This window comes from Cottoperca gobio, chromosome 15 (genome assembly GCF_900634415.1).
Source record: "Cottoperca gobio chromosome 15, fCotGob3.1, whole genome shotgun sequence".
Lineage (NCBI taxonomy): Eukaryota > Metazoa > Chordata > Actinopteri > Perciformes > Bovichtidae > Cottoperca > Cottoperca gobio.
The window spans coordinates 19,397,612-19,421,063 of NC_041369.1; the positions used below are offsets into that span (position 1 = coordinate 19,397,612).

General features: G+C 41.1%; 1 protein-coding gene across 1 annotated transcript in view; it reads right to left on the reverse strand.

The window, feature by feature from the left end:
- Nucleotides 1–13,451: 13,451 nt before the first annotated feature.
- srbd1 (S1 RNA binding domain 1) overlaps nt 13,452–23,452 on the reverse strand; it is a 33,131-nt gene continuing 23,130 nt past the window's right edge. The window contains 2 exon segments of the mRNA XM_029449157.1: nt 13,452–13,505; nt 20,764–20,846. Coding sequence (XP_029305017.1) covers nt 13,467–13,505; nt 20,764–20,846 — 122 coding nt within the window. The 3' untranslated portion in view covers nt 13,452–13,466.

The following is a 23,452-nucleotide window of genomic DNA, read 5'->3' on the forward strand; positions in this document are numbered from 1 at the left end:
AGTTTATGTTGCATAAGTGTCAATGTTCTGTGCTTTATCCAAAGATTACTCTGCAGTTTGTTCTGTGCGTTGTTGGCAGTTCAAGTTGCTCTATTAGAAATCATGTTAAAACAATATTGTCTAAGTGAGAGGGTCATTAATCATCGGGCTGACAAGAGCTCTGGACATTGTTGACGAGTAATGAGCGTGTTCCTAACCTTTAATACATTTGGGCTGCTGTTAGTCAGGTGGATAATCAGCACGCTGATGATGGAACACAAATGTTCTGCGTGACATCAATTCTGATCATTATTACTCAGAGTTTTGCTTCATTTACAGTTTGAATATTTGTCTGCTCCCACATGTTCAGAGCAGACATGTAGCCAGAAATATATTACAGAACCTTTTGATATTTGTGTCCTGAATTTTGAACTCTGAGTATTTACATTTTAAGAAATAAAGATTGTAAATAATCAACAAAATGTAAATACATTTTGGTAAAAAAACAAAACAATTTAGTGGTAAATGCAGTAATATTTTTAACATAAATTCTGCTTATCGTCACACACCACATTATTTATGAAGGTTTGTATCAACTACATACATTTATGAATGAGCTGTTTAAGTCTGGCTCCCACAAGTGAGAGTTAAGTGGTGTGTGGGACATAACCTTTGCTTGGGGACTGAGCAAAGGGTTACTCAAGTGCGTGTGTGTGTGTGTGCGTGTGTGTGTGTGTGTGTGTGTGTGTGTGTGTGTGTGTGTGTGTGTGTGTGTGTGTGCATGGTGAGTATTGAGCAAAGGCCACTGCAATGCAACCCAACACCAGCTCTTTGTCTGAGCGGCAGCAAAGCACAACCTGCTAACCAGAGTGATTCACTTTTTTATGAAATTGTTTAATAGTGTATACTCTTCATGTCAAATGACCATTGCCTGCTAAAAATGTAATTACATTAAATTATTTAACTATTTCTAAACGAATATATATATATATATATATATATATATATATATATATATATATTTCTTGTAGCATTCTGTAGTTTGGTTATATTTTATTTATTTTTGTCGGGAACCTGAAAATGTATGCCGTTTACTTCTTTCAATTTCAGTAATTATAATATATTTAGATTTTTTTAAAAGTGTTAATGTCGAGAGTTTGTGATGTTAAATGTATTTCATCACTAACAATAAAATTCACAAGTTTAATGAGCCATATGGAGTTCACGGGTTTCCCCAGAAACAAAGAAACAACAGGATGTAAAAGGTTAAGACCAGATTTAAGCCTCTTTTTCATTTTTACAATTTAAAACCCACTTGTTGCATGTGGGGGTAAAAAGAAAAGTAGAATTATACACAACTTTCCATCGGGTGAAACACTGACAGTATGGCTTCATATGTTCCCACGCTGTAATCAGGAGTGTGTTACAATATCTACCATATAATGTGTTTTCCATCCCTCCAGAGACACGACAATTGTTTGTTGTGATATTGTAATGAAGCCCTCAGGCCCTCTTAAACTAATCAGCCTCTCGCTCTCTGTGCAGATAGATCAGTTATCAGGGCCGTGGGCAGGACCGTGCGGTGAGGCACGCCGTCTGCCTTTTGGCCTTCGCCTTGTGTGACACACATTCCCTGCCCATCAGTCAGAGGGCCGCTCTCCCGTTTTAACCTCCAGCTGTTGTTTCGTGTCGGTCTGGAGGTGACAATTATGCTAAAGCTATTTAAAGGGTTTCATACAAATGTTTTGCTGCTTGAAATGATGAGTCAACAATCCAAATGAGTTCTGTCGCATTACTCAGTGAAGGTATTCGTATATTAGGCAACACATTTGTTTTTGTTTTATACAGTTAGTTAATTTTTTTAAATCCATAATTATTTTTCTCCCTGTTGTCATGTTTGCTCCCATTTATAAATCATTCTCTTGCTAAATAAGTCCGGCACAATTAAAGTTAAATCCATAATGTTGACGTCTATGATAGTGGCTCGTATAAATATGTTTTCATTTTTCAAAAGAGTAACTTTTCTTAAAATGTCTATAATCTGATATTCATGGATTATGTACAATTACAATATAATGTGAAGTTAAATATTTACAGAAGATATCCATATATTAAAAACCTTTTAAAAATTGACTTTAACCATATAGTTTCTGCCATCTGATTAAATCATAATATCATAAAATAATCTCCGTGCAAAGTTTAAAAGCTACAACGTGTGAGTCGGTTTACTTGCCTGTAAATTGAACAGTTAGTAATCAAACACCTATTTTTAGTATCGTATCAGGATAAAATACGGAAGCAACAAATGACCGTTTTCAGATGAAGATATATCACACACACACACACACACACACACACACACACACACACACACACACACACACACACACACACACACACACACACACACACACACACACACACACAGACAGACGCCATGGACATCTGCCATCCACCGACCTTCGGAAGCAACTTCCCGAGACCTTGTGTGGTACATAATGGACACATTCAATTTCACACATGTGCCATGTGGCTGATCTGACACACACACACATGCAACATGTGAAAACACACAGACATGAAGGCAAAGACACAAAAGTAAAAGAGGAAAATGATATACCAGTAATAAAATCAACAAATTGCATTGCACTTCCTGGCATGGATCAATATTCTGATAAATTGTTGAAGACAAGTCAGGGCTGTACGGACATGGCCGGCGGCTTAGCGAGCTTACAAAACAGATTACCTTCCAGAGAATGAAGCGAAAGTTAAACGAAAACAACACTGGTGTAAATTAACTCTCAATGAGGATCTTGGTCTGTGGCATGCACTGTGTGTGTGTGAGTGCCTGCGTGTGTGTGCGTGAGTGCATGTGTGAGTGCATGTGTGTGTGCTTGTGTGTGTGTGTGTGTGTGTGTGCATTGCTCACTTGTATGATGATAATGACCATGATGACGGTGATGATGATTGGTTAATAGCAGGCAGCTTGCAAGTGCAGTGTAGTTCTTATTGTGTGTGTGCGTGTGTGTGTGTGTGTGTGTGTGTGTGTGTGTGTGTGTGTGTGTGTGTGTGTGTGTGTGTGTGTGTGTTGTTCACAGGTTGTACTGCATAGGGAGTGGCCTGCGGTGGCTGTGAGAGGCATGTAATATGTTTAAATAGGCCAAAGTAGTGTTTGGAGAATTGGTAATTACTTACATCCCTCTCTGGCCATAGGGACACTGTCCAGATCTCACCCCCTCCACCACACACATACACGACTACACACATACACAAAACATGATATGAAACCCAGTCAAACACTCAACACACAAATACACAGTCAGTGCCGGTGAGCCCCTCTGCCAATCAACAATCATCAACAGGAGCCAGAACAAGAAGCAGACAGAGGACACAGGCTCGTAAAGACACATTCAAGGCAAAGGGCCACCTATTTAGAAATGTGACTTCAATGTTAAAGGCCACTTTCCACATTTCACATAGCTCTGTGGTCTTCTCTGTAGAGAAAGTTCACTAAAAATAGTCCCAATGCCTTCCAACTGTGGGCTGCAACACAACCTGGAACTCCTCCCACCTCAATATAAACCACTGCAGCATTATTTTACTGTTTGACCAAAGTCAAGACAACTTAGCTACTGTGTGGATATTGATCATATTCCTCCTTAATAGTAATCAAACTGAACTGCAGATGTGTAAAGACTTCTAGACTGTATAATAAGCCTTTCAAGCTCTGGTCACACCAGAAAGCTTCACAGCAAATTCATCCACATGAAACTTGTTGACGTGAGACGTTCAGGGAACTACTGTAGCTGGAGATCTGGCCTCTGGAGACTTCTGCTGTCCGTGCGGTTGTTAACAGATTCAAAAATGACGTACTTGCAAAGTGCAATCAAATAATTCATCAATATTATAATTTTTTATTATTATTATTATTAGTCACGGTCAATCAAGTAACAATCTAATAACATTACTTCTTTGCAGGCCTTTAAACGATCAATTATTCCTCGTCTCTTGTGTCGAAGAGAAAAACTGAATAAAGTTCTAAAGATATTTTATATATTTCTACTTTTCCAAACATTAAAAAAAAAAACAGTACTGACCATCAACTGAAAGTAAAAGAACGTCTTTAATTCAGCTAAATAAACAAAGTGATTTAAATCTATGTGTGTGTATGATCCTTTGTGTGTGTGTGTTTTGGGTGAGAAGGTCACAGGTGGCGCCAAACTCGATTCCGGGTTGAGTGTTTAACTTGACTTTCCACTGTCTCCCTTTTACCAGCTCTGGCACTTACTATAAGTGAGACATCGAGTCGTGACCACAATACCACATTCTGCGTAAGAGGACCTTTTTCTCACTCATAATATTGACTCTGATAATGTTTTCATCGCTACGTGGCAACAGCAGATCGGCTTTCTGCACACACCAAATACACGGCAGCTTCTGCGTGAGTGAAGGACAGAACTCGTGTTGCTCTTACCTTTTTACCTCTGAATCGATAAAAGACGCTCTTTCAGTTTCAGACTTGAGAAGCCTCGTGTGTGCCGTTGGCTCATCGAGGCGCGTGCACTTGCTCTGCTCTCAGAGGCCTTTCGTTTGGAGTGTTTCACCAAAAAGGACGTGAAAATATACAGAATTGGCGGTAATTATATGTGAAGGTTTATTTAAGTTTGAGGGTAACATGGAGAGAAAAAGAGACAGACAGACAGAAATCCAGATGAGGGTCTTGTGTGCCTGTCGAGCAGAGTGGGTTAAGCCTGTGTGTGTGTGTGCGTGTGTGTGTGTGTTTCACGTTGTGGCTTGATGATGTTGTCTGAGCCAATCTGCCGGAGTGAATGGTTTGAATTTACTAGCCCACGACAGTCAAATTGTCCTAATCACTAAGTAAATAGATACTTCCCCGAGCTATCGGGGCACACACGCCGACAAAACTGCCCACGATCGAGGTTGAGGGGTGAAAATCAGGGAAAACTTTCCCTGTTAATTGTTGTTTTCCTTCTTATTCCAACCTAAAAAACACCCGGTGTAATTATTCATAAGTGCCACTTTGATTTGAGCAAATTTGTTTGAAAGAGGCTTAAGGTGTTTCGCTTGAGTTATTCCCTTACAGAGTTTGGGTTGTGCACGGAGGGTCTTTTGCTTGCAGCGTTTTCAGTTAAATTGAAGCTGAGAGCCCAGCGTTGGATAGAGTTACACACCTTGTGCCCCTTTCTGAATGACTTGCCTCTAATCTAACCCAATCTGGCTTTCTGCAAACCTTATGGTGCTATATTTCTTTACATGCGTTGGGTCTTAAGATAGGATAACAACTGATGAAGATAATCCACTCAAATGAATTAGATTTGTTCAAAAAAAAAATGCTTTTAGCCCAAGTGAACGCGCCACCACTTGTAAACATTTAATCAAAGTTTACAAAATGGATTATGTCCTGAAATTTCAGTCTATCTTGATTTAAAAGCACAAACAAATGTGCACTCTCATAACACAGGAAATGTGCTGGGATAAGCATGTGCAACAAGGCATTTATACCACATTATGTTGCTCTGCAAATACAAAACACAAGTATGATTCAGCAGTCAATCACAATTACAACACACTACGCTGTGCCATATTTAAACACAGAACTGTGTCATGTAATTTACAGCTTCCATGTTTCTCCGGATGACACCGCTGAACATATTTAACAACAAGTAACATCAGAAATACTGGATCTGTTGTTGGAAATCAAGGCCTAGACAACTTTCTGTACGGTTCACCAGTGATTTGAACATTAGAGTGTAGCTCAGACCAAGTCAGCAACCCTACACCAGAGTATAGAGTGTCTCGTCATGCCTGGTTTACACTGGACCCATGTCTGGAACAGGAGAAGTGAGGATACTGTGACATATGAGGACTGAAACTCTCAAGTGGAGCACGTCTCGCACAGTGTTGGAAGGGGAAATTATACAAAATGCCACCGAATACATCCCACACATCTGAAGTTTGGTCATTTTCCACTTTGAAATCTTCTTCCCAATTCTCTTTTTTTTGTTTATTGTCCATGTTTGATGAACAAGAGTGTGTTACCGGGGGAAATGCAAGCTGCAGGACAGTTGCATAAATCATTTTCAAGTTTCTTTTCTGATGTAAAATATAAAAACAAAAGTTTGCATTCTTATTTTGACTTGCATGTTTCGTCTTCCCTCGCTGTACACGATGGGCCGTTATTTGAGGATTCTCAAAGAAAAGAAAAATCGGTACAAGATCGTCTAGACACTTGAGTATCACATGTCCACATAACGTGGCTTATAGGAGCTCCCAGTCTTCTTAACGTACCTAAACAGCAGCCGTGAGCTTTACAGTCTCGTATTAACGACAACACCAAATACCATAGCCTGCGTTTCAGCCGTAAACTGTAAATGAGGCAACTCGGGGAGTGTGTGTGTGTGTGTGTGTGTGTGTGTGTGTGCAACAGCAAGAACTATACTAATAGCTTTTTAGCAGTTTGTAATAGAGACACGGTTTTTTTACTGCATGTGTACGCATGTGTGTGCAAGTGTGTGTCTGTGAGAGTGAGTGTGTTTATGGGCTAATTAGGATTTGAGTTACACCATAATTAGTTTTGTGGCATTCCCACAGCACAGCGTATCACGTTACGCCTCATATGCATAATTAGGGGAAAATAAACATTCAGGGCTTTAGTTGGCTGTTGTGAATCTTTCAACACTTCCCTTGTTCTCTCTCTCTCTCTCTCTCTCTCCCTGTCTCTCTCTCTCTCTCTCTCTCTCCCCCTCTCTCTCTCTCTCCTCTTGTTTTGCCCATCTCACACACCAACACATTATCTTTTCTTCCTTCCAGTTTTCCAGCTATAAAAAGTTGAAAGTTGGGGCCTGAACTGTTTCTATCACATCTACAGCAAAGTCTGGCTCTGCATCAAGATGAAAAATACACACACACACACACACACACACACACACACACACACACACACACACACACACACACACACACACACACACACACACACACACACACAGAGATACACACACATGTACACATCCACCCATGAACACATACTTTGGTTTTAAAGAGCATCCATGAAAGTGAAGACAGAAAGCAGATTGTCCATAAAGATCTAGTGGAGGATCAATTAAGATGTAGGAGCCAAAGAAAATAAAATGTACTTTACAGCATCAGGCACGCACGCACACACGTACACACACACACACACACACCATTCATATTTACAGTTTGAAAGTAAGAGAGCCATCTTTTCTGGTTTTAATTTTAGTGTACACGTCTGGTGTTGGAGATAGTGAGTTGACACCTAAACTTGTGTAGAGCGCCACCTGTGGCAGCGGATGACTGATGACTGATTCAAACAGCAACACTAAGAGCTCATCACACATGTGTGGTCGTACAAAATAAAAATAAATATATATAATAAATATGAATCAATCGTTGTTGGTGTGGGAATATTGGTAACATCTTGCAGTTAAAAATCTAAGAGCAAAAATAAACTCTCCTTCTGTTCCTCTCAGCTCTTCCTGAATGAAAACATTATTATTATTATTATTTTAAATAATGGAGCTCCAGAGCAAATGATGTCAATCCCACTATTTATTATGTTTATTTCTCTCTCTCTCTATAACATACTGGAAATGTCAGCCTCAGCTTCTAGCTATGTGTCTCTTGGCTGGACATTAAAAGACATGACAGCAAAGAGTCCATTTTCCCTCTGTGTGTGTGTGTGTGTGTGTGTGTGTGTGTGTGTGTGTGTGTGTGTGTGTGTGTGTGTGTGTAGGTTGCTGACAGATTTGTCTTTACACTTCATGCTGACATTGACATTAGCCATTTAGCTGTGTGTGTATTTGTGTTTCTCCAGAATCATGGGCCATGCTCACTTTGCTGCAGCTGACGTGTGTATTTGTTTGTGTATGTACGAGTGTGTGTGTGCGTCTGCCGCCGTATTTACAAATCTCTCTAATGAGAAATTATTGAGGTGCAGTTCTGAATTTTCTTAGCCACAGTCGATTTATTCTCGCAGGTAACACATCCATATTTGTAAACCACATATTGCTCGACAGATGAAATTAAATTTCAGAGCAAGTGGAAAGTTATCCTCCTCCCCCCCATCTGTCCACTGCTTAGATTTGTGTTTACAAGGTTGATTTTAAAATGGTTGTGACCTGCGGGTGTTTATAAGCCACGTTTAGCTTGTGAAGATCGAGAAGTAACTGAAACAGACTCACGACAGGGGAAGAAATTAGTTCCAGAGAGAAAAAAGGGGGAGGAGAGGGAGAAAGGGAAAGGGCAAAGTAAGGAGAGAGGAGGACAATTGACAGATGAAGAGGAAAGGGAAAGAAGGAACAAGACTTCATCATGTGTGTGTGTGTGTGTGTGTGTGTGTGTGTGTGTGTGTGTGTGATCATTTCTGGATTTGTAGTAAAGCTGTAAGACGATATTTCCCTAAAGGTTGGTGTTATTTAGCACACACAAAACCAATGCAAGATGTGTAGACACACAGATACTGTAGGTATTAGCATGTGCATGTTTGTTTGCTGGGGGTGCTTGTGTGAGGCGTGCAGACTTACACAGAGCAGATGTTTAGGAGGTGCTATATGACGGACTTGTTGATAATCAGAGTGCCATCAAAAGCGTCGGGGTTTACACGCGTGTGCCAGAAAGAACCCGAGAGGTACATGCTGGTAGCTGGATTACTTCTCTTCTGCTGTGTGCGAACACACACACACACACACACACACACACACACACACACACACCGCTTCTCATTTAGCTCTTGCATTATCCCCCGAAATGTTAAGAGTTCCTAAACAAACCAATAAAAAAGCTAGCTTATTAAGACATACAAACGTTATTATAAGAATAGATATAGATTATAAAAATAACCAATCAATCTAAATACATGTATATTCATATGTTCCTCATATAACAGATACAAGCAATATGTAACTTAATCACATTATCTTGTGACGATTATGTCAACATGCCTCCTAAAGCTATTATATTACACTGTTAGATATTATCTGCCTGTACAATAAGATGTGGGAGTGTATACGAATATGTTTTCAGGACAGCCCGTTCGGTCGAGCAGGATTAATCCATCATGAATGGGGTGGATTTCAAGCAGTTAATTTAAGCCAAGGTCACGTAACAGCCCGACAGAAAGGGTTTGATTTCTATCACATCCACCAGGGACAGATGCACTTAACTCCACCTAAACACACACAACTCACACACTTTAACACACACATACAGACAAAGAAGCACCTGTAAAAGCTGACAGTGTAGTGATTATTACCACAGAGAGTTGTAGAGGGTATAGAACGACAGAAGAAACTCAGACTAATACACGCACACACACACACACACACACACACGTTGCTGAGCCCGTTTTCTTAACAGCTGCACATCCTCCCAGCTCCGACTCAGCACATTTCCATCAACCACCTCTGCCAGACCACAACACACTTCAACAGCACACACACACACACACACACACACACACACACAGACACACAGACGATTGCATTAGCTGTGTAGATTAATGAAAATGTCTCGCTGAACAAGGAAGAGAATACTTTGCAGTGTTAAATTGCTTGCAGACTCTGTGTGTGTGTGTGTGTGTGTGTGTGTGTGTGTGTGTGTGTGTGTGTGTGTGTGTCAGAGGCAAGAACAGCATGTTTCATCTCAAACCTTGTTTCTCACTGCAGCTACTACTGCTCTCGCTGGTTTTCCTTCTCGCTCCCTCACTGCACATTCATTTACACTTGTCAAGAGGCAGCCATTAAGCCCAAAAGCCTGCACCCAAATTTTATTACAAAACCATTTGTATTCCTGAAAGAAAAATAAATCCAACATTCCCTCCGACTGCATTAGGGCCGTGGTTTGGTGATTTGTTTAGGTTGATAACACTCACGGTCCACCAGCCACTCAAATACTGCGGTGACTGGAAAATAACTAGACCTTCTCTCGGTCTTCCTTGCTTGCTTTCTTTCTTTCTTTCTTGGGGGCCATACAAGGACCCTTTTATGAATGTTAACCAGCTGGCTGTAACATAAAGTCATACTTTATTTGACTTCTATTAGGAGAACAAGACATCTAATGAAGAGGGCTGTTTATGCACTGTGGGTCTATATGTCTGAGGAAGAAAGAAAATAAGAAAGGAAGAAGGGGAGGTGGGGAACTGGTCTCAATAAAGCAGTTGGATTTGCTCAGAGCTCTCGTAAAAGCAAGTGGGCCCAATCAAAACGAGCAGAGAGGAGAGGGCTAACAGCGCAGATCGTGTCCCCAAAGTGTCCCACTGACTGTTTGTGCTTGTGTGCTGATACGAGTAGAGTTTTGTTCTGCGAGTGCGGGTGCATGCAAGTCTGCGTGCGCCTTCAATACATGCGTGTCGTATCGTCACGGGAGTGTTTCTCCATTCAGCGTCTCACCCCAGAGCTACAAATTCTTCCATCCTCTGTTCAAAAACTTGAGCCTGATTTCCAGACTATTTGTCTGGCTGTTTCACGGTCACAGTGATTTCATGACAGTATCCATACGCAGGCGCGGGCGGATTGGGGTTTTATCTTCCTGACATAGTAGCAATTGTACAACGTGATGGCCTTGGAAAAGTAATGGCTATTCACATCGAGCGGCCAAAATGAAACCCAACTCTGGATGACTGGGGAGAATGTTCCCACATCTCTTGTTAAATTGTCTCTGTCTGCTCATTCATTTTGTGCAATTGTTTTTTCTTTCTCTTTCTGTCTTTCTTTTGCTCTTGGCTCTCTCCCTCACCATTGGGCTTTGTTTGAAGTCTGCTTCAGGCCAGTAAAGGGACCCCCCCCCCCCCCCCCCCCGCCCTTCCCATGGCAGTATAAATGACAGCTAGTGAAACACGATACACGGGCCCGCCATTAAAAAAAAAAAAAAGCCATGATAGCCACGCCGCTCCCTCTGTTAATCAAATTCGCTGTAATTGTCATCCGAAGATTTTAAAGGACGCTGAGGGGGAACCATAAGACGAACTTGTGAACCTGTAGCCCTGGGGGTCAGCGTTTGTGTGTGTGTGTGAGTGTCTTCAGGGATCGTCTGAGGGTTTGTGTATGGTCACGCTGAGTTAAGGAGCTGTGTCTGAGCACTGGATGGAGAGTCTCCTAAGGGAGCTTATTGTCCACCCACTCTCCGTCTCTCAGTCTGGTTGTCTGTCTCTGCGTCCCCCGTCCCCCCCCCCATGTTAAATCCTCACACTCGTTCCGTCTGGTTCTACTTTTTCCTCTCTCATCCTTTGACTGCATTGGCCTCATTTTCAACTGTGGCGTAAAAGTACATTTTCACCACAGCGGTTATAAGACTGTCTCATGTTTTGATGTATTTTTAAGGACAACAAGGGACATAATATAATAAGTTACTCTTATTTCCAAAAGCTACTGATTTTAAATAAAAAAAGAAGAGAAGAGAAACGCTTCGGAGAGTCTGAGAGGACAATGCTGTTTTATGCACATGCATCTCATCTATTACTACTTTGCTACTTTGTCTTATAGCGAATCAATTGTTACTTAATTTGGATATTATTACATATTTACAACCTATACATTATACTTATTTTGTGTGTGTCAGGTTCATAGTTTTCAGTTGCTGCTCAGGTCAGGTCTTTTGACCATTTCTCATTTCCCAGCTCAACCACGACCCAAGACCAACATGTGGCTGTGCGATCGTCTGAGGTCTGTGAGGCCTCCCACTGCACTACAGAACCAGATGATTGGCTGCTTCTGAATGGCTCTAAATAGCAATAGCACACCCAATGAGTCAATCCTGTGTTGTGCAACTATCTAATAACATGTCAGCACTAATTAAGCAGGTCAAACACATTGTACACCTGCTGTACAAAAGGCATTTCTGATGAGTAATTATAATCCGTCAGTACACATTGGTCTGCTTTTAAAATGCACAATGAGGGGTTAAGGAAAGGATTAAATAAAGAGGATGACAACCAATTAAGGATATGAAACACATGACTGTGCCAATACATGACATGTGGTTTTGCTCTTTTTGTGCCACCAGGAATCCACCCAGTGAATGAAGTCGAAACAGCAGACTCCCATTGAATAACCGGTATGACTTCACATCACTCAGCGAGAGTTTCACAGTCTAACAGACCGTATTACAGCACCGGGCAAATATGCACTTTATCGCCTACTCAAGTCTTTGATTTTCCTTTCTGCTCCATTTGGATTGACATAAATTGTGCAATATGGTAGTCTTGATTTCTGCTCCAGGCGGACAGGCAGCTGGCTGGAGGGGGATGAGAGACGGGGAGAGGAGTGTGGGGTCAGTTAACTACAGAAATGTGAATCTGTTCATCCCAACTGAAGCGTTTGAATCGTGACTGCGTTTATTTGTGTGTAGATGCGTGTCGATTCACAGCCATGCGCCACTGACCACGCGTTTAACAAGGCGTTCTACTGATCCTGCAGGCAAGTGTTTACCCAAAGTCCTGACCTTCTCGCACTGATACTTTCACTGCTGATATAAATACCACACACAAACACATACATACCACACGGGCACCAATGATGCAGGTAACTTAATCCTCATTGCCCTCTATTCCCTCCATTGGCTGATACCTGTCACATGTCTGTGCTCACTACCAATCAGATCCCACGTCCTTAATGATACAAAGGATATTTTTATACCCAGCACTTGTTGTTGAGAGGCCTTCTGTTAAAATTGTGTTAGGGAGGGAGTGGGATCATATTGGGTTGCAGTGTATGCATGTGTGCATATGTATGTGTGTGTGGTTAGAAACTGGATAGGTCAGAGAAGCCTGTGCTAATATGTCCAAAAGAATGTAATAAAGAAAAAGGAAAAGAAAAGAAAGTGGAGAGGAGGGGAGGGGGGAAAAATAAACTTAATAAAAACACCAAAATAAGATTTAAGAAATTCTATGAGGCCCAGCAGTCGTCCCAGGACAAACAGAAGCCCTGAGCCGCAGGACGGGGCCAAAAACCAGGGAGCTCAGCTGGAGACTGATGCCTCAGCAACTGCTTGAGGATTAGCTGACAGTCTAAACTAGACTACTGTTGGGCCATGTCTGTGTATGTCTGTGCAATGTGTGTGTGCACACTGTGCAAGTGTTTGCAGTGTGTCAACTAGCATGGGTTGTCCTGTAACATGATCAATCTCTGAACAAACACGATCTTGTAAACAGATAACAACAACGCCAGCTAGCAAACGCCGCCCTCCTCCGTCAGCAAGAACAGGACAGCCGGACAGATGAGGACAGAGAGGCAGAATGACAGACAGGGTGTCGGGTCTGTGCGGGTGAAAGAACACATGGGACACATGGGAGAAGGAGAAAAATTGCAACTGCTATTACTTGGACTACATTTATTTCTTCGCAAAATCCAAAACTATTCATGCATTTTGTATTGATTTCATTTCATTTAGGATGACAGGATTGTAACAACAGGGGGCAACATACACACCTGAGTGGCGCAAGATTTCACTCAGGTATTCTTAAGAACTGCCAAAGCTGCATTTAATATCTGTCAACAACAAGTATAATTATGGGATGAGCACACATGCATGATTAATGTTTTTGATAAATATGTCCTTCATATTGCAAAGATGTGGCATTGAGAGCACAAAGCGGAAAGAGGCCGTGTCAACATCTAATCTTTGCTCGATTTGGCACTTCATGTAAATGATTAAGCACTCTAGGTTTCTGTTTTTAGAATCGTTGAACTTTTAATTATAGGAGAAAGCACTTGCACTCTAACGACACCGACAGCGTGGGTACAGCTGCGTCTTTGATAGATTACAGCATGAAACACATTTTGCTCTTCATTCTGCTGTTGTACAAAATGTCTCTTTGTGACCTGGTTCCTAAAACAAGTGTCAACAAGTTGTATTTACAAAATCTAAATTATTCAAACTCAATACTCATAATGTAACAGGGTTTTAGTAAAAATACAAGACATATAATTGCCGACCTAATCCCCAACACTCACTAAAAGGTTTCTTTTTTTATATATATATATATAATGTATTTTTAGATTGTGGCACTTTGTACTGATCACTTAAAATAATCCTTATGACTGGGTGCTGTTTCCTTTGGAAATAACATCAGTAATTGCTGTATTTAATTAATCTGAATTATTAGATATAATGAGAAAATGTTTCACTTATATTTGTCCGGTTGGCAAGAACGTCTTTTGAAAGTTTAATAAATGACTGCAGTCTGATCCTACATGAGAATGCTTAGGAACTATAACCAGAGGCATTTTGGAGACACTAAAAATAACTTTCCAAACACTAAAAACCTGTGAAAGTTTCATGATTTCCGGTGAGATGATATAGAAGGAGGAGAGAGAGAGATAGTCAGAGAGGAAATCACCTGTAACGTTACACCTGAGACGAATGTTTTCACAGGAGAAAGGTGGAGGTGTGCAACGTGGGAGATGAATGTGGTCTCACATTCTTATTGAAACCTTATAGAGGTGGGAGCAGCACAAGAGAATCTAAGGTATTATGCATGTGCATCACAGTACATAACTGTGCTCAATTAGGGATGGGTGAAACTGTATTGTAACTGTAACTTGACTGTACTAAGTATTCATTTCATTCCTGTGAAAGAGAAAAATTATCTTAAATTGAAACAAACCTTAGCTATGCATTATATATTCACATTGGCATAATGAAAATCACTTTAAGGAGAGCATTGGTAAAAGAAAGTGCAATTATTCCCCTAACTGCATTATACAGAAGCCCGTGGGATCTGGCTTAGTAACAATCTCTATCTGGTTTAAAGATAAGACACAACTTATCCTACAAAATCCAAATGTGTCGCCAAGCATGCACATATAACAAACACGATCATAAAGAGGCAGCGCAAACACACCCACACACGAAAGAAAGAAGCCAACAGAAAAACTGAGATGACCCCACCCACACACCCACACACCCACACACCACACACCCACACACACACACACACACACACACACACACACACACACACACACACAGTACTGGCTAATGGACACGCGACCATCCATTTCTATAACCACCTCCATACCCTAATTGCTTGGTTTCAAAGCCCGGACGCCCAAACTGCAAAAATCATCCAGAGCCAATGGACTGGATCCCTACAGAATGTGTGATGGTCATGTTTGGATTGGTCCAAAACCAACCGAAGCCAGCCAACTAACACACAAGAACAAAGTGCTTCTGTCTGCACCTTGAGTACTTAAATGCTGCTGAGTTACTACATGTCAATCAGAAAGAGATTGGTGAGAAAGACAGAAAGCTAATCAAGCTTCTTTGGGAGTTATTTCACCAAGAAACTGAAAAACATGAATGTCGTTATATATATATATATATATATATATATATATATATATATATATATATATATATATATATATATATATATATATATATATATATATATATATATATATATATATATATATATATATATATATATATATATCTATATATATATATAATCTAAGCCTACAAATTATAAAGATATAGAACAAGACAACCAGAGAGGAAAAGGACCGGCGAGGCAACTTCTGAGAGTTCAGGTGTTGACTGACGATGATGGCTGTCAGCAGATTGAAGCAGCGTTCATGACTCACGCCTCTAGAGTTTGGCAACTGGAACCATGCTGGGGCCAGAATGGCTGCATGTACCAAGAGCCTCAGGGCAGTAAATGATGTAAGGATAACTGTAAGATGAGTACATTAGGCCTTCCTTCATTGCATTTACCTTGGCACATGAGAAACGTCTTCTCCTGTCTTGCAACTTATTTATGTATTTCTATTCTTTCTGTTCTATGTGGGGCCACCAGCCAATGAGTCTCTACCCATGGATTGAACAAACAAGCAGGTTGATTGAAGTCAAGTTTAATCGATCAATCTAGAGTTCAAAGGCATGTTGAATTTGAATCAAGTGGCTGAGCAGTGATGGAAACCAGAGAATCTGCGACCTCTGTAATGACAATTGTTTGGGAGAAGAGTATCAGTTTGAAAGTAAGAATAAAAGCATAATGAATTACAGTAAAAGGTACTTCTTTAAGTAATATTCAAACCGCCCATCAATGTTTAAATTAATTCTGTTATTATAATCATGTAAGCCAAATGTTTTTTGTAAACTAGGCATTTGTGAAGAATGTCGTTCCTTTGTTTAAGTAACATTTGTTGTACTTTATGCTTTGTGCCATCGTTTTGTTGACAGATAGAGAGGGGCGTCTGATCCACTATATAACCTTTATGTAGCTCCATTCCTTTGGCTGTAGATGTAGCCGCTTTAATGAGAGGAAAGACTAGACGCTGCAATCGTCCTGAGAAACACAAGAGCGCTTGTGTTTGGAAACTTCTTAAATGTTTGTGACTTCCAAAAGCAACACATAGAAAGCCAGTATTTGGTGTGTACTCTCACCAGATGTGTGCTCCCTTGTGTGTGTGTGCAACAATGCTTTGCAACTGCTACTTCACATCTATCACCGGATAGTCTCTCCGATAATCAATGGACTACAAACTACCAAGGTGCCTGAGGTCACCTGAAGGTCATGCGCTTCTTGACTGACAGCTTCTGTAAGGCCTCTGAGAACTCCCTCTCGAACACACTGCATACTATTCCCAGCACGTATGCTTGGCTGCGAGTCTATGTGCTTGTGGGAATATGTGCACAGCTAAATACCAGTCGTAAATCAGCAGCTGAAAGTGATATGACAGCAAGGAGATGGTTTTATGTTTTTCCAACACCTTTCATGAATGCCTAATGGCTATTTCTCAACTTCCTGCAAAACAATCTCTCTCTCACACACACACACATATTACCTGAGGGACTGCAAAACAGAGCATGAGAAAATCGAAACAGGCACAGGGAGAAACTTTCCCAATAGTGTAAACTCAAATCAGGTCGTTCTATACACCCAAAAACACCTTATTACCTCCTTATAATCTGATAGATCTTTACATTAAAAAACACTTTTACCCTTCCATATATCGCATGTGACAACCTTGGTATTAGAAGGTACCGATCAAAATGAAGGTTTACTTACTTACTGCTACAGAAACAGTTAAACTGTACAGTGTTAGAATAAGTAGCAGGACAACAGCTAGTAATGTTTTCTAAATGGCTGAATAAGTAGAAAATTGGCATGAGCCTCTTTAAAGCCATTATACAAGCGAAGATACAAGCTTGACTCATCTCACAACCTCACTCAACACACACAAACATGCCACGACAGACCTACGGGAAATTGTTAAAATATTAGCAGATAATGTTCGGCAGAGCCAGTTTAGTTTTTTCCCATGCCTCAATACACAGAGGGAGGAACTTTCAATCACTGTCAACTCTCCATTTCTGTCTCTCCTTCCGTCTCTGTTCTGTCTGCTCCCGTCTCCCCTGAAGGCACTACCATTTAAAAGTGAGAAAAGACAGCATGCTCAGGCAAACACACACAATTGCTAAAAAAAAAAAGGGACATCACTTGCACTATCTGTAGGTGGAATTCAGTCAAGGGAATTTTTTAGGCAACGCAAAAGTGGCTGCCTCTTAGGAAACTCAAATAACCTAAAATATAAAGTGTCTTTTGGCTGATATATTGCTATCAAACCATCAACTATGTTACGAGTATAAATGGCTCTGATAAGCCATAGTGGTTGCATCTTCTTGCCCAACGTCAGCGCTATCCACGCTATGTGTTAATTTCCTGAACGCATTTGGATTCTCTGGTTCAAACATTGACTGATATTGTGCCAACAAGCAACAAACCCCAAACTTCAGAGTCCCATCAGCTCCATCTGATGCTCCTGAATGTCCGACAGTGCTTACAGTGCATGTCCACAATACATGTTATACCACTTGAGAGAGAAAAGAAAACATGGCATGACACGGGGGCAGTGGAAGGGGAGACATTGGACAAGAGAGAAAACTATCAAAAAGATGGAAAATGGAGTGAGAGAAGGAGAACGGTTGAAAGAGGTGAGGGGAAGAGTGACAGTTTCTTTAATATCCGGCTGGCAGGCAATGTTTTCTTACACAGCAGTGTGTGTCTGTGTGTGTATTTCCCAGTAGCAGTTAGTTTCACAGCCATGGGGATTACCCAGCTGTCATCAGACCATAGCAACATGAAGAGCTGATTGACAGATGGAGGAGCAGTCCAAGGCCACACCCACTAATTGTCTTTGTGTTTTTATAATAGACACAAGACTCCTGAAATGTTTGTCCATTTAAATACACAGCAATGCATCTCAAGTAAACCAGAAGAAGCTTAAATGTATTGCTCTGTAGGTAACCACAAATCTGGCAAACTCAGTATCTAGAAAAACCTGTCAGCCAGAGGTGCTGTAGTGAAAACAATGTTCCCACACCAATAGTTACGTCCAATCTGATTTTAATGGGCCTCACTTTTTTAGCCCTCAGCTCATTTCCTCCTTTCTCTCAGAGCTGTCACTCACTGGGTCAGCAGAGGGAGGGAGAAAGAGAGAGCACGCTGTGCCAGCTGTCTAGAGTTACATCTGCCCTTATGCTTTTTGTGTCTAATGGCAATAAACTTTCAGAAAGCTCAAAATACCACGAATCACACAAAAGAACTTGCTCGAAAACTCACATGCATGAGTGCACTTTTCTCACACTTACTCTCCCACATGTACATCCATATTACACTAATATAAATGCACACACACACACACACACACACACACACACACACACACACACACACACACACACACACACACACACACACACACACACACACACACACACACACACACACACACACACACACACACACACACACACACACACACACACACACACACACACAAGCAGATAGTTAACCATAGATAGTTAACTAGTTAACCCTTAAACTGAAAACGGATGGGGAGGATACTGTGTGTACGTGTGTGTGTATAGTGTGTGTGTGTGTGTGTGTTTGTGTGAGCTGACACGCAGGTCAAAGTGATGTCCCATCTCATATCTGTCAGCACCCAGAGTTTATTTACCCAGTTATATTATCATTTGTTGACCTAGTCACATGATCTGAGAGCGGGAGGTGCAGAACCCCAGGCACCCCAGAGAGCCCAGTCAGGACGTGATGAGAGACACGGGCCTGTGACCTAACACACTCAGCCAAGCATACATAAGCACAAGCACTTGCACAATGTGACCTCCTCCTTTCTCTTTCACGTTTCCATTTCCCCCCCCCCCCCCCTCACCCTTAAATCTCCCCGTCATCCCTTTGCTTTGACTTTTGTCACCCTCTGCTGTCCTTTTTTAACCCCATTTCCTTCTCTTCTCCTTCTCATTTGAAGCCAGTGTCAATTGGGATTCTTCATTTACACCGCTGGATTCTTAACTTGTTTTGATTGTTAACACTGAAATGGATGCTCTGTTGGCCGACACCAACAGATAACAGTTTTGGGTGTCAGCAACATTTTAACAGGAAACGATGATGATTTCTCAGTTTTAGATCATAATCAAGCATTTTGCAAACTAAATTAATAATCACGCCATCAGCTTTACATCAACTCCTCTCCCTCATTAAACGCCATTTATATCTCCATCAGCAAACCGGAGGTTCTTCCAATTAAACACTAGAACCGTAACATTTCTCTGCTAAAGAAACCCTCTCCTCTGATCTCACGTTCATGCTCCTGTCTTTATAATATAATAGGATTTGTTAGATGGATCATCTGGATGACGACTGCATTACTCACTGTGGGCTGCCTCAAGTACAGCTGTCAATTTGACCTTATTCTACTTGCCTTCGTCTTCCTCAAACCTTTTTGTTTTGTTCCTATTTCCATTCTCTCATACCATTTTCCGCCCACAACTTACCATATATGGAGAACAATACGGCATTAATAGCTGGCGTAAATAGTAGGCACACTGACCTAATACTTGTCTTCCCTTTTTCACACAACTACACACACACACACACACACACACACACACTTGTAATGAACAAAATCAACATTGAGCTAACTGTTGTTTCATCTGCACACACACACACGGACGCATGGACAAGGAGCAGCATACACACAAGCAAAAACAAATGTCCAAACATACGTCATGCCTGATCTCCATTAATTGAATTAGCTGTCACCCGGCATCATGTGTTGACACAGGCCTCAGCCAAGTTTATCTACTTCCCCGCTTGCTTCTTTTCTCTCAACCTGTTTAAGTCATTTGTTCTGTGACATCTTGAATCCCTCATTCACATCCATTTATGCCTCAAGTCTTAATTTCTGCCTGAAATACAAAAGTCACACCTAAACTCCGCATGATACGGCTCATAATAAAAGATTACGGCAGCCACTTTACATTTAAAACACAAAGATGTTTGAGGGATTGAATAAGGCTGTCATGCAATTGTTCATTTCCTACGACATTCAGTCTCATTTTCTTTCCATTATTCCTTCTGTGAATGTTGGTTATGTATTGGTCCATTAAACATAATTGTGTTGCCTTTGGACGGGATTCTCTTAAAGAGGTCATACTGGTTAAATAAATGAGAATTAAGAAGAAAGAAAGAAAATACACTTCCTTGATCGTTTGCTGTTTTACCGCAAACTAAGGCAGACAGTACTAAAACAATAAGCATGTGTGTGCAATCATGGTTTACTGTTAATGTACTTTTACACCAACACCTTCACACACTCACACACATCTACTCTGCCCTTTTGCTTCAGTCTAACTAACAGCAGATGTTCCACTGCCCGGGGACAAGAAGCTCTCAACCACACGGAGCATCTCAACAGAAGAAACTAAAAACACTCTTACCTGGTATGTTCCAATGCCGATGTGTTTAGGATCAATCTTCACAAGCTCCGCCAGCGGATCTTGGACACGTCTTCCAATGGATACTGTAGAGACAGACACAGACACACACACACACACACACACAAATGTGATTCTGTGTCTCATGAGTCAATGGTTTGGGTTTTTCATAAACTTGCTATCTGATTCACAGTTATTGAATATGCAAATCCATGTTATTTATAATTACTGAATATGCAAATTGTCTGCATATTACAGTGCTGGCCTGAGGGCAGGCCAAACCTAATTGTCATTCCTCCAACACCACCCCACCCCACCCTACCCCCATAATAATAATTAAAGCTGGCTTTCAAATGGAGTCTTTGCACCTGTCATTTAGCTTCCTGATAGATGCTGGAGCCATGAACCTTTAAAACCTCTAATTTAACCAGACCCGTGCACACTGGCACACACAGACGAATGTAGCTCACAAATAAACACACGGTCCGTATCGACTTCAGTCGGGTTGCTTTTAACGATGGAGTCTGTAAAGCCTCATGAGCCCAAATTTCTTTTCCATGAAAATGTTGGCAGGACACAGTGACAAGAAGAAAAATTACAAACAACCTTACTCGCATACACACCATAATACATGACATCACCCCCGCCAACACACACAGGCCCAGAGAGCGGGAGAGAATAACACAACCAAATAACTGTTCGCATTCACGTCCCTGTGAAAGACAAAGGAAGTGCCCGCTCTGGGTGTTTCATTGTAGTTCTATCAAGGAACAGCGATTGAGCAAAATGTTATACACATCAAAAGCCAAAACACACTGTATGATGAATCAAACATGGCAGGAAACAGTTTGCATCTTTCCCGGTCCTTCCTGTGTAGCTGCTTACCACTGTTTTCTATGTGTGCATTATGTGCATTATGTGCATGTTTGAAGTGGTCGGTGATGTAGTGTGCTGCTTGAGGCACGTCCGACTTAGATCTTCGAAGCGGAACGGACAGACAAAGAGAAAGACAGGGATGGGATGTAAAAGAGGGAGTATGTCTGGAATCAATGGCTCTCCTCTACTCTCTCTGGATGCGGTATGAGGCTGCTGCCTGAGATAATATTTAGACAGGGATGGAGTTTCAACGCTGGCCTTGCAAAGTGCACCACCAAAACTCTCCAATACTCTTTCCATCTATTCTGTCTCTGAGACGAACTGATTTGTAAGGAGACCAGCATAACTCTCTGGCACTTATTGAGAATTATGAACCAGATGCAGTACTAGAAAAACGGGAAGCAAAGGAGAAAGCAATAAGATAGGAAGTCCCAGACACAGACACGTCGCTCTAGAGAACTGGAAGAAGGTGACGTGCAGCAGGGGGGGGGGGGGGGGGAAGAGTTGTGTTGTGTTGCAGAGCATGGATTCCAACAGACAATGAATGAATGACAGTGGTCCAGGAAAAACTTATCTGCACTCTCAGAGGAGAGAAATAAGCTGAACACAAAAACAGTCCTCTTGGAGAACGGTGGAAGTACTGCCTATCACCACTAGGTGTCCCTAGATCTACCAAGAACAGGGAGGACAGATGGAACGTGCGTTTAACACACAATTTCATATAAACTATGTTACATGACCACTCATATAGACAAAGGCAGAAACAAACATCCCCCCCCCCCCCCAAAAGGTAAAACAGACAGACACAAACACTTTGTAGCCACATCCAACTCTGTAAACCAAAGTGTCCTCGCTCAGCAGCCATCTTTTCATACCGATCCAGAGTTGTGGATTTCTCATGGCTTTCATTAAGAGTTTAAATATGGCTCTCCGTGGCTCTAAGTGCTGCTGACCACAGGAAACTAGTGAGGAATAATCCAGCCTCACTTGATTTATGGCTTTTATAGAGGAAGTCTGCTGGAAACATTTGTTCTCCAAAACTATTATTTTTTTATTCTGCTGTGTTTTCAATGATGTAGTATGTGGAGTGAGGGAGGGAGAGGTGGCAAGAGAGAGAAAGAGGGAGAGAGGCAAAGACCTAAGAGACCGCAATACTAAAACAATACTGCATGTTGCTGGTTAAAGGGTGGAAATATAATTGTCTGATGGACATTTAGAGAACTGCTTACATTAACCAAGTTCATTTAAGGCTGCTCATCTTAAACCCTACAGCGTCCTTTATGTGACAGAAAATGCACTATTATGCAGTTCTCAGCTTCATCGTCAATTTGTGTTACTTACACCAAATATCAAATAGAGTAGGATAACAAAGGAGCTCTTTCTTGCTGTATCCCTGACAGTACCTCAGGTTACATGTAATCTAAAAATAAATTCTGACATTTTGCTGCAGTACACGAGAAATTAATTCAATGAACATTAAATTTCATTAGTCGATTAAATACTAAACTGTAATCATTGTGAATTCATTATCTTTGAGTTATTGATTGCTGATAGAACAAAACAAACAATTTCAACAACAAACAAAGTCACCCGGGGCTCTGGGAAAACTCGATGGGCATTTTTCACTGTTTTCTGACATATTGACAAAACAACTAATGAAGAAAATAAGCAACAGCTGAATAATTTAAACAATCGTAAGTTGCACAACGTCTTCCCCAACACCAGTAATATATCCATATACAAGAAGCCATGGCCCAGAATATCACCCAATTGTTTGGACAAACGTGTAATCACTATCAGATGAAGAAAATCCTGG